The 18830-nt window shown below is 45.4% G+C and overlaps 1 protein-coding gene across 4 annotated transcripts in view; it reads left to right on the top strand.

Annotated features, from left to right (window-relative positions):
- The window catches only part of TRIOBP (TRIO and F-actin binding protein), a 996124-nt gene that overhangs the window by 236221 nt on the left and 741073 nt on the right, over positions 1-18830 (top strand). For all 4 annotated transcript variants that reach the window (XM_069653056.1, XM_069653053.1, XM_069653054.1 and 1 more), the window contains 2 exons: positions 14803-15241; positions 15419-15548. In XM_069653056.1, coding sequence (XP_069509157.1) covers positions 14803-15241; positions 15419-15548 — 569 coding nt within the window. The remainder of the gene's footprint in view (positions 1-14802; positions 15242-15418; positions 15549-18830) is intronic.

Here is an 18830-nt window from a genome sequence, read left to right on the forward strand (position 1 = left end):
GTTACCACTGGACCCAGCCCGTCTGGAGCATGAATCCCAGTGGGTATTGCTGAAGCAGCAGTAATAGAAGGAGCCCCCTTCACAGAGGTGGCCTTCTTGCTCTTCCATCTTGCCTTGGGTCTCCCTTTTGGCTTGGGTATCTGACTGGCAGTCAGACTCGGTGCAACCTGTGACCTAGTGACTGCAGCAGCAGTCAGGGGGAGACCATCAGAGATAAACCCCAACTCACTAGATCATTACCCAACAAAATGTTAGCAGGTATGTTGTCCGGAACCAGGACCGGAAGCTTTGCTGTCTTGTCCGCAATTGTTATGGTGACTAGGGCAACAGGAGATAATTTGGAAGGCCCACCAGCTAACCTGGTAGTTCTCAGAGGAGCACCTACATAGTCCAATGGCATAAGCAGGGTCCTGTCCAGCACTGTCATACTTTCTCCGGTGTCTCTCAAACCAGTAGAAGGCTACCCATTCAGGAGGACATTTCTCAATAATCAGCAGGTCTTCTGTGGGAGTGTAGCCAGTGCTTCTGCGTACTGGTCCCAGGCCCCAAGGGACACTAGGGAAATCTCTGCAGGAGCATCGATTGTGATTCCTGTAGAGGAGGGGATGACAGTGGCCTCCACCTCAGGCATGAACTAAGGGCACTTGGACTCCAAGTGCCTTACCTTTACACTTGGGGTCACCCTTCTTGTGGTCCAGAGCCCCACAATCCCAACAAGTGCCAGGAATACGGGGTACAGTACTGGAGCCACTGGGAGCCTGCTTTGCAGCAGGAGGACCACTATTCTTACTTCCACCCACATAGATCCACACTAGATCTTTGGGTCTTAGGAGAGTAAGGTTTAGATTTACCCGACTGTGACTGCTTTTGGAACTCCTCAGACTTCTGAGAGGCCCCCTTTTCTTTGTCCTTGTCCTTCCCACTGGGTTCCTTAGGGGACACCCGGTGGGAGACCCACTTGTCAGCCAGCCTGGCCAGTTTAAAGGGATCTAAAATGTTCTGGTCAACAACATACTGACGCAGCTCTGGTGAACAGGCTTCTGAAAAATGCTCAAAAAACTAAAGGTGGGACAATGCAACAAAAGTTTTCACCTTGTAACCATCAATCCACCCCATCATGTTCATATGTGCAGCAATCACCCAGTTAATCCAAGAAACATTCTCTCTTGTCTTATAATTCGTGAACCTCTTAAGGTATTGGGTAGGTGGCTTGCCAAACTTGGCAATCAGAGCAAACTTCATGCACTCATACTGACCCCTTTCTTCCACACTCAGTTTCAGACTACAGTCATAACCAGTCTGAGGCACTTTACTTAACAAACACTTTGCCCAATCTCTTTTATCAACATCATGGATTCCACAAGCCATTTCAAATGCTTCAATCCATTGGAGGATATCAGAACCCTCCACATACACACCAACCAAATCTTTCATAAACTTGGTGGCAGGGGACCTGACACTCTCAACTTGTTTGGCTGACATCTCCACTCTAGCCTTCTCTAGCTGGATTCTCTGACATTCAGTGTCCTTGTTTTTAAGTTCAAGATCCCTGTCTTTGAGTTCAAGATCCCAATTTTTGAGTATCACTTGCTGTGCCAACTCCTCCCTCTTAAGTTCTGCTTCAGTTTCCAACTTTTTATATTCAAAGGCCAATTTCATCCTCAAGAATTCAACTTCCAAGGAATTCCCTGAATAAACATTGCTGGGGTTCTAAATAGAGGCAGCAGGAGGGGTGGCATTCCCAGAATCAGATTTAATAACAACCTGCGGGGCAGGGTCCTCAATGGTTGCACCTCCCCCCCTTCATTAAGAGCTTCACAATCAGTATGGTAGTCCACTAGGGCAGCTATCAGCTCAGCCTTAGACTTATCTTCAAAATCTAACTCCCTGGCTTCACAAGCACTCTGGAGAGCCTCTAAGCTCATCCTAGTCAATTTAGCATTTGCAATAGATCTCATTGCTTGTAATGTAGTTATCTTAGTACACAACTAAACCTCAAATTCACAAAGTGTGGATATTTTGTAAGTGGCAAGGTTACACAATGATTCTTAAAACCAGAAGCATCCCACTTCTGCCACCAGTGTAAAGACAGGAGGGGGGTTTCTATATTCCTGCCCTCTATATGGCAGAGTAGAAGCACAGAGCACCCCGGCCAAGATTCTGTATATGGTAATGAAAGTCGAGCAATCAAGGCTTAAGCTTTCACGAGGTGATGCAGGCTCCTTCTTAAGTACACTGTAGTCCCCAAGGCCCCACAAAGGAATGTCCACACACTATGTTAGTGATAACACAGTTGTTTATATAAATAAGGTTCAGGATATATACATACACAATAACACACTTTGTACTTCGGCAATTCTAATATGGTAAATATGTACAATGTCTATGTGGTACCACAGTTAACTCTTGACTCCTTTAAAAGGCACCAACTGCTGACAGTTCAAATGGCATATAAATCAAATAGTAAAGTGAATCAACAATAGACATAGGAAGAAAGACAAGTTGGGTTAAACAAATGGCAGAATACTTTGTCCCTATCAAAGACACAGTTCTGTGTGAGGATCCCGCACCTGGGCAATCTGTAAATAAAGTATATTAACAAGCCCAGTCCATATATTGTTTAGCATAGTCTGGTTTCCTTCTAAAATGTTCTACTACCCCAATGTAGCTGAGTTTAGCAAAGTTCTTCAATGGTTCACCAACGGATCCCTCTTGTGTGGACTCCCTTTAAAACAGGAACCACGGGTCGTCGAGATTCCTAGAAGAAAAGGTGAACAATGTCGAGAGAGCAGCTTCGACCGTCGCGGTGCTCATCGACGATCGGTTGTGGACGTCCTGTGAAGATGAGGCGTGCAGTGCACCTCGATGATGAGAGTTTGTTGCCGCAAAGAGTCAATGAAGAACGTAGGCCCAGCAAGGGCATCGGGTCGTCGGCACTGACGATCGGGACTCGACCACGGCTGGTTTTCGGATCTTCGTCTGTGTCTTTGTGGACTTCGGGTGGTGGGAAACCCACCGGAAAATTCTCCTTGATTCGTCTGTGACCTTGACTTTCTCCGGTGGGACAAAGCAGTCGACAGTGATGAGCAATGGAGTCCTTGATTTCAAAGTGTCTTAGTCGTCCATCTCCGGTCGGCAGTTGTTTTGGGACTGACTTCCAGGGAGCCTTGGTGAAGGATAGCTGGTACACAATGTTTCCTCGTAGCTCGGGAAGAGGTCTCCTAGCCAGGTCCACTCTTGGATCATTTCTTGGAGACACGACAGCTTTCGGATTGCGTCGAAGGAAAGCAGCAGCAAAGCCTTCTTCTTCCAGCTGGGCTTCAAGGTTAAGCATCAAGTTTCGACTTCAGCTTCTGAACAATTCCAGTAAGTGAGAGTTCCCAGATATACTGTTCTGTCTCTCATTCACACTGCTGGGCCAAGCTCAGCAGCCAATCATTCAGAAGGGCATTCAGCAGGCAGGCAGCCAATCAAGCTCACAGTGCATTCAGGCCATTCTTCTCCATCCAGACACTCACAACAAGGAATGTGGATTGAGATAAGCACCCAGCCATTCAGCACTCCACACTGCATTCATACCAGTTTCTGGCAGGGCTGTCTCATCCATTGTGTCCCACACCAGAAACCAGGCACCCATCACATGAAATGTATGTTGGTCACACACTTCATTCACCCAGGTCCCACCCCAAGGGTGTACCCACAACATACAGTCATTGGGAAGGCTCCAGCCAGTCTAGCCTAGACTTCCCCACAATGCCATATATGCAACTTCCACCCAACAGCCAGTCAAGGGAAGGGACAGTGTCAGGGCTTCCCAGGACTTTGGGAAAACAAGGTAACAGGCAATAGAAAGCAAGAGGCCACAGGGGCCATCTTGTCTCCTATCAGAAATCAACTGATTCCAATGGCAGTGCCTGGGTCTCCCAAAATGAGGATACTCAGAGCACCTGTCAAATTCAGCAAGGAGCTGCCACCAGCCCAAACCCTGCTCTGTGGGCCACACGCAGGTGCCCAAAAACATACACTAGGGGTACAGGGTTGTACCCCCACCCATGGGTGTTATAAAAGTATCCAAAGGGTCTGTTCACCACAACCAAAAAGAGGAAGAGCTGCACTGCCAGGAGTCCCGCATAGACTCCCGTGCAGAAAATAACACAGAACACACATGATAAGAGGAGTACATGACAAGGACATGGAGACCCTGTCCCTCCAATGCATTTCCAGCATCCCAATGATGTGAGAGTTTTGAACATCCTGTGTATAGATGCATGTCACAACTTCCAAATGATATAATAAGGGATGTGCGGGAAGAAGAAAAACAAGAAGTATTTGAAGAAAGTATGCCACCCACAAATTAGTCTAAGAAAAGGCAAAAATCAGGTGTGATGTTTTGTACAGTAGACAATAATAGTTATCGGGTCCCTGTAGTACTCTAAGGGAAAACAATTTGCGCTCAGTTGGATACTGGTAGTAAAGGTTCTGATGTACAAGCTAACATTCTTCCACCCAATTGGAAACCCCTAGGTGGAAAAGAAATAAGTTGTGTCCATTGTCAAATGGAAAGACACCCCTTAATGACACTTAATGTTACCTTTCTATGGAAGAATCCTCATCCGGGAGGGATAGTGAGGTGTTGGTGAAACTTAATACAATGGCATATTTTGAGCAATAATCCAAAAGTTGTCTGCCTCAATTTCTGACCCCCTCACACTATGCTGGTTACAATTGTCTCCCACTTGACATCTCTTTCCGGGAGAGTTGTACCCAATATGCATTTGAATCAATCTTCTATGGCTTTGGTAATACTAGTTAATATTGTCCCCTATATGGAATCCCTCAGAGAGGTGTGCCCAGTTTGTCTTATTATCACCTTTCTTTGGCTACAGCAATGTGCATTACAATATTCCCCTATTTGAATACCTCAGTAGGAGAATTGCACCCAGTTTGCCTTAATTCAATGGTGCTGCGGGGTCACCTGCTTCAAGCCAACTCACTGGTATGCCTTGGTGTCTCCTTCGAACTCGATTGTGTTGCTGCAGGTCTCTTCAAGGCCTCTTCTGCTTTTTACAGCTCCTTATGGTCTGCTGCCGTGCACGCCGACCTTCAATGTAGTCCTTGCAGCTCTGTACAGAGCATTTCACAGCATGTCGGGAGCTACTTTCCCTCATGGAGTGGGCTTGCTTCAACACTGCTTCCCACTGCGCATCCTCTGCATGGCTCCGTTTTCCTGACCTCTGCCACATCTCCTAAACAGCTGCCTGCTTCCGCCACAGCACTGACATCAGCTTCGGCTTTTCCCTGCTGCTGCTGCTCTCGCACCTGAAAGTCCTTTATGGTTTTAAAGGTCCCGCTCAGATGCTTCCCAATTAAACAGCTAGACCGCTCATAACACTTCATGGACTCTGAGCCCCTCTTCCACGTCTCAGTACCTTGAGCATTATAGTACTTGATTCCATAATGTTGTTGTTTGTTAGTTAACCCAATCTGATTGGGTAACTGAGAGTGTTTAGACTTAGGGAAGATTTTTAAAGGAGTTGGTGTTTCTCCTTGGGATTTAGGACCTTAATATAAAGCAGAATCATAACATCTAGAAGTTGTAATATTCACTTTCTGATCCCCTAGTGTACCATAAATATACTTATTAAAAAGGTTTTCATATTTGGTACTCTGGGTAATCCTGGGCGAGGAAACCATACAATAACAGCATGCCATTACATATTTATGCATTAGGGTAATCTTATCCTAAGAAGAGGATGAATACTGCATCTGTCCTGGTGGAGTCACCACTTCCCCTTTACAGCCGTCTCCTCCCATGTGATTCTCCCACATGATACCACCCCCAGGGTTAGGATCAGGTGTCAGCTGCCTTCCATTGGCCACATGGGAGGAGACTTTAGGCTGGGGTTTAGTGATGACTCGAGCATCACAGGGACAGTAGAGTGGTGGGAGTAGTAAGAGGAAAGGTCCAGTAGTGAGAGTAGAAAGGACAATGTGAGCAAGGGTGTAAGAGAACCCACCTGACAGAGTAAGTGTAAGGCACAATCCCAAACACCATTAGAAAATGAACATATGGATAAAGTAGGCCAGGTAGCATGTCCCAGAGTGAGTTGAGACAGCCGCTATATTAGGGAGAGATCTCTAACTTAAGACAAGCTTATAGTATAGACCATAGGGGTTACCGTTCAGTAGAATTAACCAAGTGTAAGGAATTTACCCGCCTGCTACCCAGTACCACTGTATGCACCCATTCATATACCTTGTTCATAGCATAACTCCCATGTTAAAATCCACAAACAGCCATGGCATTCATTTACCTGTTTTACTGCTGCAGTTTTGGACCAAACTGCTTTCATGCTCCATTCAGGGTTTTGGATTAAACCAGCTGAAGCATTCTGGTAGATGGATGCTGTCCAAAAGGCAAAAGGCTGGGGGAGGCATACTAAATACATTCACTTGCAACAAGCTGCTACAAGTCAGAGAGAGCCTGATTGCATTCACCTGTTAAAAGCTCATGCAGGCTAGGCTACCAAGAGAGGGCACGGTTTTAATTGCAATCCACTGCTGCAAGTTACTGAAGCCTGAACTGGGCTTAATTGCACACAGCTGCCCCAGGCTGCAATCTGCACCACTCTGTTGCGCTGTGGGCTGGGAGGGCTTCATAAGCTCACTCTGAGGTTGCCCAGTGTTCTATCAACTGCCTTTACCTGGAGTACCTGCTTGAAGGTTTTTTTATTAATATTCCATGCTATCTTGCTTTTGGTTACTAAATCCTACTTGCTATAGCTGCTTTCCATTTTCTGTCTTGTTTGCTGTTAAAGCTAATTCTTTTTCTGAAAGTATTTGTGTTGCCTTTTTGCCTTTCCTCAAACCTTGTTTTGCTGTGAGCAGACCCCTTAACCCCCCGCTCCCTGGCTCAGCTTGTTTCTGGCAAAGATGCCTTTCCCCAAGACGCTTTGCAATCTAGGTTTCATGCTTTACTTGCTAAGAACTTTGTCCATAGTGTAAGTACCTGCTTGTTAGTGTACTTAGTTTTCTGAACCATGTATTCGCTGAGTTGGTAGCAGCCGTTTCTCTTGTCTACGACCACTGCAGAGTTTCTTGTTCCATGTATTCACTAAGTTGGCATTGACCGACTATCTTTCCTATGACTAACGCTTTATGTTTCATGATATTCCTAGAACGCTAGGTTTCCAAGTTATGTATTGGAACTTTCATTGCCCAAGTCCCTGATAACTGCTGTGAGTCGTGGGCCATGATTTCCTTTATGCAGCATTCATGTTGTCTTCTAAGTAGTGCTTGCTTAGCTCCCATCTACAGCCTCTGTCTACAGTTTCTGCTATTTGCTTCTTTTCTCTGCCTATCATGTACTTGGTTATTTCTTCCCACTCTGCTTTTCCGTCTTGATTACAAATTGGTCCACTGTTGTGTCTCAGCTCTGTATCCATATGCAGTGTGACCCCTGGGTTTGTCTCTGTTAAGATCAGATAAGGGAAAGACTTCAGTTGCATTAGTCTAGTTTGTTGGAGTCTTACCTGCCTCAGTATATGGTCTTCAGCTTTACACTTACATAGATTATAACCCTCTCATCAGTACGTCCTACCCATGACGCTGCTGCATGATTGTTGTTAAGAGTAATCTGCTGGTACCGATCCCAAGGGCTTTCCCTTATCTCATGGAAACCCCTTATCATATTCCAGTACATCCTTTATTCTGATCAATCTGCGTTACCCATTATATCTGTCTGCCTTCTCTTTTTCTCTGTGTCACTTTGCTCATGCCCCTGCAGTTCCTGTAACTACCTGTCTCCACAAAGATCAGCCTGGTATGCACCCTGTTTCTGTTGTATGCAAAGCGTTACCTCCTGAGTCACCCCAAAACTACAGTGTGTATTCTGACATATATCTATTGCCATGTGTGCTCCTGACACCAAGGGTTACAGATGTCTGGGTTAGGGTGGATCCCAAGGGGGACGAGAAAGAGGAACAGATTTATGGCCCACAAGAAATTTATAAAATCCCTTGAACTGTCCTTGGGACTTAGAGTAATTTCTGTGCCCTCCATGAAAGGTGCTGACTGCCCCTTACACAACTAACAATACAATGATCTAGCACTGAATTAGAAATGCACATTCAAATTTAAAGCTAAAGGAAATAATAAAACAGCCTTCAAATGAAAATTAAAACTCCATGTGTAAAACAAATTTCGAATCAAAATGGAATCTCAGATTTAAAATGACACAAAGTAAAACGGTAGCTCACACTAAAAGTAAATGAAAATGAAAATTGAAAGTCAAATGAAGATTAGAACTAAGACAATGGGCCTCATTATAAGGTTGCCGGTCCGGAAACAACGGTACCAGTAAGCTTGCCGCTACTGTTGTTTCCGGACTGGCAAACTACGAGTTCTGCAAGCGGGTGCCTTTTCACCCGCCAGGTCTGACCTGGCTAGCGGAACGGCACCCACTTGCAGACCTTGACGGATGCACCGTCACCATTCACGAATGGTGCCGGTGCATCCGTCCTCCTCGTCACCATTCACGAATGGTGCCGGTGCATCCGTCCTCCCCATTCCCATTGAATCCAATAGGACTCAAATGGCAATGGGGAGTAATATTTTCCGGTGCCCGGCAATGAGGAATTCCGGGACCGCCGGGGCTATAATGCCCCAGTAAGTCCCCATTGCCGGGCGCCAGGAAAGAAAATGACTCCAGCAGCAGCCATGCCGGTATTTACCGGCACGACTACCGCCGGACTCATAATGAGGCCCAATACCCCAACGTAAACTGAATTTCAAATTGAAAACTAACGTTGTAAATAAACATATATCAAAATAAACAAAAACTAAAAATCTAATAAGTAGTAGTACTATGGTGAATGAATAGGACTCAAATTTGAACAAGCACAAGCACAAACTGAAAATGCAAATTGAAAACCAAAACTTAAATGAACAGAGAATATCTCAAATGAAAAAAAGGCTATAACCAAAAAACGGTAGAAAATATAGGGCGCCTGGCGGAGTCCTGATTTACCCAGGTGGGTATATGTACAAAAAAAAGGAATAATCAGGATGAAGAAGATCCTACAAGTAAGCCAGTTGTGCCGTGCATGTATGTTTATTTTACATTGACACAGTCCTTTTTTAGTTCATTCAACAATTTATTTTACAGGTCTTTCGATAAGCACGAAAGTTTTTTGGCATCAAACGGACAAAAGTGATTGTGAACGGTGGTAACACGGATTAAGTGTCAACCTCTGATGTATTGAGGTTAAAACTCCACACTGAAGTACATTCCCTGTATAGATGTGATAGAGAAAGAACTATCAAGCAGGGAAAGTATACCTGAGGCTTGAAAATGGCCCCAGGGTTAGTTCACACAAGGTGTACACAACAGATATTTACACAACATACACAAGGGGGAAGATACAGTTGTGTCACGGGGATCGACACAGGTGTGTTTCGGCCAAAACATGGCTTGATTGAAGCCGGTCTATATGCTGGCCTTCGTCAGGAAAGACACCATTGGTGGTGCTGTCCGTTGATTCTGTGGGTTTAAGAGAGGCAGTGAGGATCTTCAAAAAGGGGTGATTTAATTAATTTAGGATAGTATTAAATACTGGCCAAATTTGGCCATGGTGTTACATCTCATGGTGCAACTGAGAAACGGCTTACCTGCTGCTCAGGTGGCAGTGGCAAGCTGGGAAATATCCTCACATGGTTGAAGGATAGTGTGTGCGTGATTGCACTTAGGAATATGCCTGAGAGTGCTTCAGGCCGACATCTCTCGGGTTCCCGCTGACTGTGAAGGGCCACAGTGGGTCCCAGATCTGAGAGAAAAAGAATACAGGATCAGAATGCATGATCCTGGATAAGGATTCAGAGGAGTGGATTCGATGATGGTGAGAGAATCCTACTCGGGGTAGACTGCCCTCGAAGAGCATGGTGGTGGGCGAGTACGTGCCTATGAGGTGTAGACGTCTGACCAGTGGTTCAGGTGGTCTGTGATGAGTACATCTCGGTGAGCAGGGTGGCTCCCACGGGGGTAGAGTCGTTCCGGTGCAGCGGTGGTCCATGGGGGTGGAACTAGCCGCATGTCGAAATCCTGTATGGCTATCGGGAGTGCGAGAGTGCGCATTGAGTAGCGCTGAGGTTTAGGCAGGAAAATGACCGGTGAAAAAACTGAAATCGATGCAGTGAGACCGAGTTGGGAAAAAAGGCACGAGGGGTGTGGAGGACTTAGAGTGCCTGAAGGTGCGCGCATGAAGTGGCGCTGAGGTGTAGTAGGGAGCACTATATTCAATGCAGTGAGATCGTGTTGGGATCTGGGGAGGGAGAAAAGGCACATGGAAGGTGCGAAAATTCGGGTAATTAGGTGCCTGTATGTGGCGGTGTGGACACCTGAAATGCCTACTTTTAGTTATGAGTGGAGCCCGGCAGCAGGGTATAGTAAGTGCAGACTGGCAAGCCAAGTCAAAAAGGGGCGCGCAATGGTCAACAATAAAAAGCTAAGGTGCTGTGCCCTGGCTAGCTTACCGCAGTATGTCCGGCGTACCTCTGTATACGGGGTCCTCAGCTCGAAATGACACTGTGAGGAGAATGCTAGCTGCTGTGTAAATATACATTTTACAAGCTAGGCGGCAGCCAATCAAAAACGCGCATTGGAAGTACCCAATGGGTACAGGAAGGAGTTTGAACCAATCGCGTGTTGTCAAGAAGGTGGAGCATAATTGAACTACTCTAAAGGTGGAGCATCATGGGAGGTGTGGTCCCAGAAATGGTGCTTGCAGGCTAAAGCAATGCTGAATGGGATGCACTGAATGCAAAGTGTGGAAAAGGGTGTGTGGAAACGGGCAAACCGGTTGGCTCTGAGTCTGGTAGCATTTCATAATGGCTCCATAGAGACACCTATTGTTTATTAATTATTACCAGCGGGAAGTGCGTTGTATATACCGGTGCATGATCTGTCCAAACTGCCTATTGTGAGTGCTGGCATAATACAGGTAGAGAGGTCCACTATACATGCTGTTGAGTGCATACGCATCCATTCATTGTACGGGTCCATAAAATAAAAGGTTAATTAGCATTGGACATATATGCATGTCATATCACATGTCACCCGTGGTGGTAATTAATACATGTGTACACTTGGTGTTAACGGGAGATGCATAAGTACTGATTGCCAGATGTCAAAACAATTGGTGAAAAAACCACAGTCCATGTGAATACATGTGTACACTTGGTGTTACATAGGTTCTGATAGCCAGAGATTAAAACAATTGGTGACAGTAATACAGTTGTTAATGTATGCAAGCTGAGATATCTATATAGGTTGCCCCTGGTGTCCCGAAATGATAAAAGAGGGTGAGGGGGTTTTTGTTTTTAGAAATGTTTCCATTCAACGGTTATATTTAAACCGTGACGTACAGTGTCCAATTTGTGAACCCATTTCTGTTCCAGTTTTGTCAGAGTCAAATTGATATCCCCCCCACGACGTTGTGGTTGGAGCTGTTGCAGCACGGTCCATGAAAATTGTTCATGAGTATGGCCCTTTTTGGTGTAGTGTTCAACGAGTGGTTTGTCTTGGAGTGAGTTCTTTATGCATGATCCTGTGTTCATTAATCCTTTGTTTTACGGGCCTAAATGTCCCTGCGACATGGTCTACATTGGCAAAACAATAAGGCCCGTAAAACAAAGGATTAATGAACACAGGTCCTGCATAAAGAACTCAGTCCAAGACAAACCACTCGTTGAACACTACACCAAAAAGGGCCATACTCATGAACAATTTTCATGGACCGTGCTGCAACAGCTCCAACCACAACGTCGTGGGGGGGATATCAATTTGACTCTGACAAAACTGGAACAGAAATGGGTTCACAAATTGGACACTGTACGTCACGGTTTAAATATAACCGTTGAATGGAAACATTTCTAAAAACAAAAACCCCCTCACCCTCTTTTATCATTTCGGGACACCAGGGGCAACCTATATAGATATCTCAGCTTGCATACATTAACAACTGTATTACTGTCACCAATTGTTTTAATCTCTGGCTATCAGAACCTATGTAACACCAAGTGTACACATGTATTCACATGGACTGTGGTTTTTTCACCAATTGTTTTGACATCTGGCAATCAGTACTTATGCATCTCCCGTTAACACCAAGTGTACACATGTATTAATTACCACCACGGGTGACATGTGATATGACATGCATATATGTCCAATGCTAATTAACCTTTTATTTTATGGACCCGTACAATGAATGGATGCGTATGCACTCAACAGCATGTATAGTGGACCTCTCTACCTGTATTATGCCAGCACTCACAATAGGCAGTTTGGACAGATCATGCACCGGTATATACAACGCACTTCCCGCTGGTAATAATTAATAAACAATAGGTGTCTCTATGGAGCCATTATGAAATGCTACCAGACTCAGAGCCAACCGGTTTGCCCGTTTCCACACACCCTTTTCCACACTTTGCATTCAGTGCATCCCATTCAGCATTGCTTTAGCCTGCAAGCACCGTTTCTGGGACCACACCTCCCATGATGCTCCACCTTTCGAGTAGTTCAATTATGCTCCACCTTTTTGACAACATGCGATTGGTTCAAACTCCTTCCTGTACCCATTGGGTACTTCCAATGCGCGTTTTTGATTGGCTGCTGCCTAGCTTGTAAAATGTATATTTACAACGCACTTCCCGCTGGTAATAATTAATAAACAATAGGTGTCTCTATGGAGCTATTATGAAATGCAACCAGACTCAGAGCCAACCGGTTTGCCTTTTCTACACACCCTTTTCCACATTTTGCATTCAGTGCATCCCATTCAGCATTGCTTCAGCCTGCAAGCACCGTTTCTGGGACCACACCTCCCATGATGCTCCACCTTTCGAGTAGTTCAATTATGCTCCACCTTCTTGACAACACGCGATTGGTTCAAACTCCTTCCTGTACCCATTGGGTACTTCCAATGCGCGTTTTTGATTGGCTGCCGCCTAGCTTGTAAAATGTATATTTACACAGCAGCTAGCATTCTCCTCACAGTGTCATTTCGAGCTGAGGACCCCGTATACAGAGGTACGCCGGACATACTGCGGTAAGCTAGCCAGGGAACAGCACCTTAGCTTTTTATTGTTGACCATTGCTCGCCCCTTTTTGACTTGGCTTGCCAGTCTGCACTTACTATACCCTGCTGCCGGGCTCCACTCATAACTAAAAGTAGGCATTTCAGGTGTCCACACCGCCACATACAGGCACCTAATTACCCGAATTTTCGCACCTTCCACGTGCCTTTTCTCACTCCCCAGATCCCAACACGATCTCACTGCATTGAATATAGTGCTCCCTACTACACCTCAGCGCCACTTCATGCGCGCACCTTCAGGCACTCTAAGTCCTCCACACCCCTCGTGCCTTTTTTTCCCAACTTGGTCTCACTGCATCGATTTCAGTTTTTTCACCGGTCATTTTCCTGCCTAAACCTCAGCGCTACTCGATGCGCGCTCTTGCACTCCCGATAGCCATACAGGATTTCGACATGCGGCTAGTTCCACCCCCATGGACCACCGCTGCACCGGAACGACTCTACCCCCGTGGGAGCCACCCTGCTCACCGAGATGTACTCATCACAGACCACCTGAACCACTGGTCAGACGTCTACACCTCATAGGCACGTACTCGCCCACCACCATGCTCTTCGAGGGCAGTCTACCCCGAGTAGGATTCTCTCACCATCATCGAATCCACTCCTCTGAATCCTTATCCAGGATCATGCATTCTGATCCTGTATTCTTTTTTCTCAGATCTGGGACCCACTCTGGCCCTTCACAGTCAGCGGGAACCCGAGAGATGTCGGCCTGAAGCACTCTCAGGCATATTCCTAAGTGCAATCACGCACACACTATCCTTCAACCACGTGAGGATATTTCCCAGCTTGCCACTGCCACCTGAGCAGCAGGTAAGCCGTTTCTCAGTTGCACCATGAGATGTAACACCATGGCCAAATTTGGCCAGTATTTAATACTATCCTAAATTAATTAAATCACCCCTTTTTGAAGATCCTCACTGCCTCTCTTAAACCCACAGAATCAACGGACAGCACCACCAATGGTTCCTTTCCTGACGAAGGCCAGCATATAGACCGGCTTCAATCAAGCCATGTTTTGGCCGAAACACACCTGTGTCGATCCCCGTGACACAACTGTATCTTCCCCCTTGTGTATGTTGTGTAAATATCTGTTGTGTACACCTTGTGTGAACTAACCCTGGGGCCATTTTCAAGCCTCAGGTATACTTTCCCTGCTTGATAGTTCTTTCTCTATCACATCTATACAGGGAATGTACTTCAGTGTGGAGTTTTAACCTCAATACATCAGAGGTTGACACTTAATCCGTGTTACCACCGTTCACAATCACTTTTGTCCGTTTGATGCCAAAAAACTTTCGTGCTTATCGAAAGACCTGTAAAATAAATTGTTGAATGAACTAAAAAAGGACTGTGTCAATGTAAAATAAACATACATGCACGGCACAACTGGCTTACTTGTAGGATCTTCTTCATCCTGATTATTCCTTTTTTTATAACCAAAAAACGACAATTCTAATAAAAACTGAAACCTAAAACGAAATTGCAAATGTAATGCTCAGAATTAAAATGTACAATAACATTGAAGATGAAAATGATAAATAAATTGAAGTGCATTAAAATAGAATTAAACGCTTATAGCAAAATCTGAACCCCTCTCATGCTCACACTACATTTGGAAAGCTACTTTCTTCTTTATTCCCAGAATCTTCTCCAGGGAGAAATGCTCGAGAAGAATGGTCAAAGACACGAGTGGAAAGTGGCTACTTCTCTCCAGAGCGCAGAAAATCTGAATCGGATCGCTCCTCCTCACCGGCACTTCAGGGTGATGAAAGAGGACCCGGCCAGAGACACTCTCCACTGCGGAGAGATTCAGTGGGCTCTAGCCTAGCCCTCAGCAAGCGACTAACGTCCTCTGCCAGCTCCTTGGACTCAGAGTCTAGCTGGGGAACGGCAGCAGCCATGAGTGACCCACAGCAGATCAGAGGCCGGCAGGATTACAGCATCCTTGCTGACATCCCGAAACCCAAGCGCATCAGCAATACTGAGGCTTTTGAGATGGAGCGTCGTCAGATGAAGTTGAAGATGAGGCATCGCAGCCCAGGACGGGTGGAGGTTGAGAGGCTGTTTGGACAAGATCGAAGGTAGGATATGACACTTTTAACAGGGCTACTCTGTCATTCACTTCCTACCTGCTCTCTCCTTGCCCCATTCTTTTTTTTCTACCTGCCTTATTGGCTGCTATCCATAGCTAGCCCACATCCATCCTCTGGTATACTCAAATGCTCTGGCACATCACTAATTAAGTATCCCTCTCTCAGGAAATCGGACGTACTGGAGGCTTTTGAGGCTTTAGAGTCAGGGATGCTGGAGCGCCTTGAAGGAAAGTTCCTGCAGAGCCTTGAGCGGAGGGTGACAAGGAGGCAATCCAGCCCCACCCTTTCCAGAGAGGTGAGAGGGCAGGCAGTGATGGGGGCATTATGATTATTGTGTGCGCTCCTGTGTAGTCACAAAAAATAATTCAATGTTTTGAATCATATATAATTGTATTAATATTGAATGTAAGAAATCGCTTTAAATTAAATCTTCTATGAACTTATTAGTCTTCCACAAAGTTCATATAAGGTCCAAATCAGAATAGAAACATTTCTTCTCTTGTTTTTATTTCAATTAAATTTCTTCTTCAGTTTAGCCTTTCATGAAGTCCATATAATGTCCAAAACAAAACATGTGATCTTTGTTCAAGTATTATGCTTCTTTGTATACTCTGGAATTCAAATGTCTTTGTCTTATCTTTGGTAAGGAACTTTTGGTTATAGCCTTATTTGTTCCTTTGCTTAATCTCTCATTGATCAGAATTGTCTTAAAATCATTATTTGTTTCCTTTCACTGATTCTCAGGAAGGAATCCTCTCTTACGTGGTCAGGGAAAGGCAGAAACTGCCTCACTCTTAATTCTTGGGGTGGCTATCTGTGCAAGGGCCAAGTAGCAGAGGACACACTCTGGGGACACAGAAAAAGCATGAGTCAAGACAGCCTTTCAGTCATAACTCTTAGTGACAACAATGAGCCAGTACAACACTCCTACATGGCATATTGTAAACAGATACTGACTTCCCAGGTCTCTCTAGCCCAGAACTTAATTTCCCCCCTCCCCTTTTTGGTACTGAGACAAGGAAGAGGGATGGAGTAATGAGGATGGCTAGACACGGTATGCCAACGCCGTGCTCTAGTCATTGGAAACTGCAGAGAAAGACCGAGACATTTAAAAATGACATAGGTGAGCCGAATTCAGGAGAACGAGAGAGACAGAGACTGGAGAGGCACCTGACAGATGCTGTGAAGGACGCTTAAGGCGAGCGGACTTTAGAGCGCAGCACAGAGGCCAGTTGGCACATTGTGCAGAGGAGGCAGATCGCAAGAAGTTCACTGCTGTTCTGCTCTGGGCAGCCAAAGCTGCTGAATACTTAGGAAGGCAAAGCGGGAAGCAAACAACTCACAAGACACACTGCAAGTCAATGGACCGGTAGCACAGACGCCAGTGAAACACGAGGAACGCTGCATAGAGCCAGTAAGCCCAGAGAGAGTGAGTGGGTAACCAGTGCACTTCTGGGTGAATGCTGTGCACCGCATACTATGCTACAGAACCTAAGCAAATGGATTGCAGTTCTTATCAATACAAACATTGTTGACAGAAAGAGCCTAAGTTAAGGCGGCACAATTATCATCAATATGAACATTATTGATGAAAAGAGCCCAACTAAAGGCAGTGGCACTAATGCAAGTACGAATACTGTTGAGATCAGGAGCCTAAAGAAAGTCAGTGGAGTTAATGAGAAAGGGTCGCTGACCCAATATTGGATAAGTGTTGTGAGCTGGATAAAAGAGAAAATGAACAGAGAGCAGGGAAGCCCTGACAGGTTAATGAACCAGGGAAACAGTGATTCTGAGACTCACTCCCAACCAATAAAGTGACAATACCCTGGCAAGCGTGTAAACCAGGGGTAAGAAGATAGAAGATAAAGAGGGAAGGCTTATACCCCTTTTTTCAGAAACAAGGAACAGTAGCCTGGCAGGAGACTACACCAGGAAATGGAAGGAGGATTGAGAAATGTCAGGGGTCAAAACCCCTATATTTGAAAGTGTGTAACAGAAGAGAAAAGACTCATACCTCTTTACGGATTCAAGAGAACTTTGTTGTGAACTATGCTGTGATTCAAGAGAACTGGGTTTTAATTACTTTTGAGGAGGCAAAAGGGAAGCGTCTTCCCGCATGAGAAAATTGGAAATGTGACGAAATCATATCAAAATATGCAGAGAGAAAAGAGAACATTAAATGTGAATCAAAGGCAAAAAGGAAAACAGAGCTCCCCCCTTTTTTGTGAATGCTAAGAAACCCATCAGTGGAGCAAAAACTGAAGGAGTGAAAGGAGAAGAGTCATTCTCTTTAAAAGATTGTGACTTCACTTAGAAGAGTAATGTAAAATCTGTGGAAAAACTAGGCAAAACATAGGGGAAGGGAAAACACCCGTTTCGTAGTCCAACTTTATTTCTTTTCTTTTCTGCACCTTAAAACCTTGTTTGAAACTTCAAGTGGAAGCTATATGTCTACAGCTCAGAGAAATCACCATTTTCACATTGTATTTAGATTTGCATGTAAGGGTCAGTTTAGGGTTTTGGACACAGGAAAGAGGACGCTTTATTTATTATCATCCTGACATAGACGCTCTTTAGTTGTGTTGAGGCAGGGAAACCCTCTTATGGTTAGGGACAGAAAGGATTTCCCCAACTCTTATATCATTTTTGACAGTAACATTTTGTAACCAAAAACGTAATCTGTGACTGTGTCCGAGTCTTACTCTCAACCCCTTACACACTCCTTTGTTGTTAATATCACTCCTTCTTTGTTTCCTTATTAGAAGCCTTTATGACACTCGTCTTGTTTACATTCTTTTGTCACTCCTGTTGTTAAAATCAGTCCTTCTTTGTTTCCTTGTTGGAAGTGCCCCGACAGATGTTTCGCTAATTTTGTTTTAATAGCTCTTCAGCGGGAGAATTTTATGATTCAAATTTCACATTTGCCAATTACTTGTAAACCTTGCTTATGAACTTTGCAGTTGGTGTTTCCCCATTTATTTCATAGGTAGATGTCCATGATATTTTTCAATATGTTTTGTAAGGGATCAAGAGTAAGACTTGAACACAGTGGCATGTTAAGTGTTGGTTACAGACTTTTATTTATCATAAAAATAGGGGTTTGGGATTCCAAGATGGCAGCCGACACCAGGTAGACGTATGTCAACGGCGCTCCAGAACCTCCAAATCACTTAAGCAGTTCCACCACCCCTTATGAGCTGAGGAACTCAGGAAAACAGCGACCAGCGCCCCCTGTACTTTCGATCACCCGTGGCTGCTACATCACCCAGCAGGAGAAGGGGAAACAACTGCGGCGCGCATCGGAGGCCCGCGGGCGAAAGGAGACGCATCAGGCCTACTGTGCTGGGCAGGAGAGGGGGCGCTGCAGGCGGGACGAGATCGCAGCCCCGTCCCTGTCCTCTCGCCGGGGAACGGACAGAGTGGTGCAGCCTCGGGGGAGCAGACGTGCTCTTGGCCGCACAGCGGGCTCTCCCACCGACCATCGGGCGGGCGCGGCTGGCTGAGCCGGGGAGGAGGAGGAGATCCCGGGAAAGGAGGCACCTTCGGGACACACCGGCGGAGTTGCTATCGGCCCGGC

The sequence above is a fragment of the Ambystoma mexicanum genome, chromosome 3q (assembly GCF_040938575.1).
Source record: "Ambystoma mexicanum isolate Mex_15411 chromosome 3q, UKY_AmexF1_1, whole genome shotgun sequence".
Taxonomy (NCBI): domain Eukaryota; kingdom Metazoa; phylum Chordata; class Amphibia; order Caudata; family Ambystomatidae; genus Ambystoma; species Ambystoma mexicanum.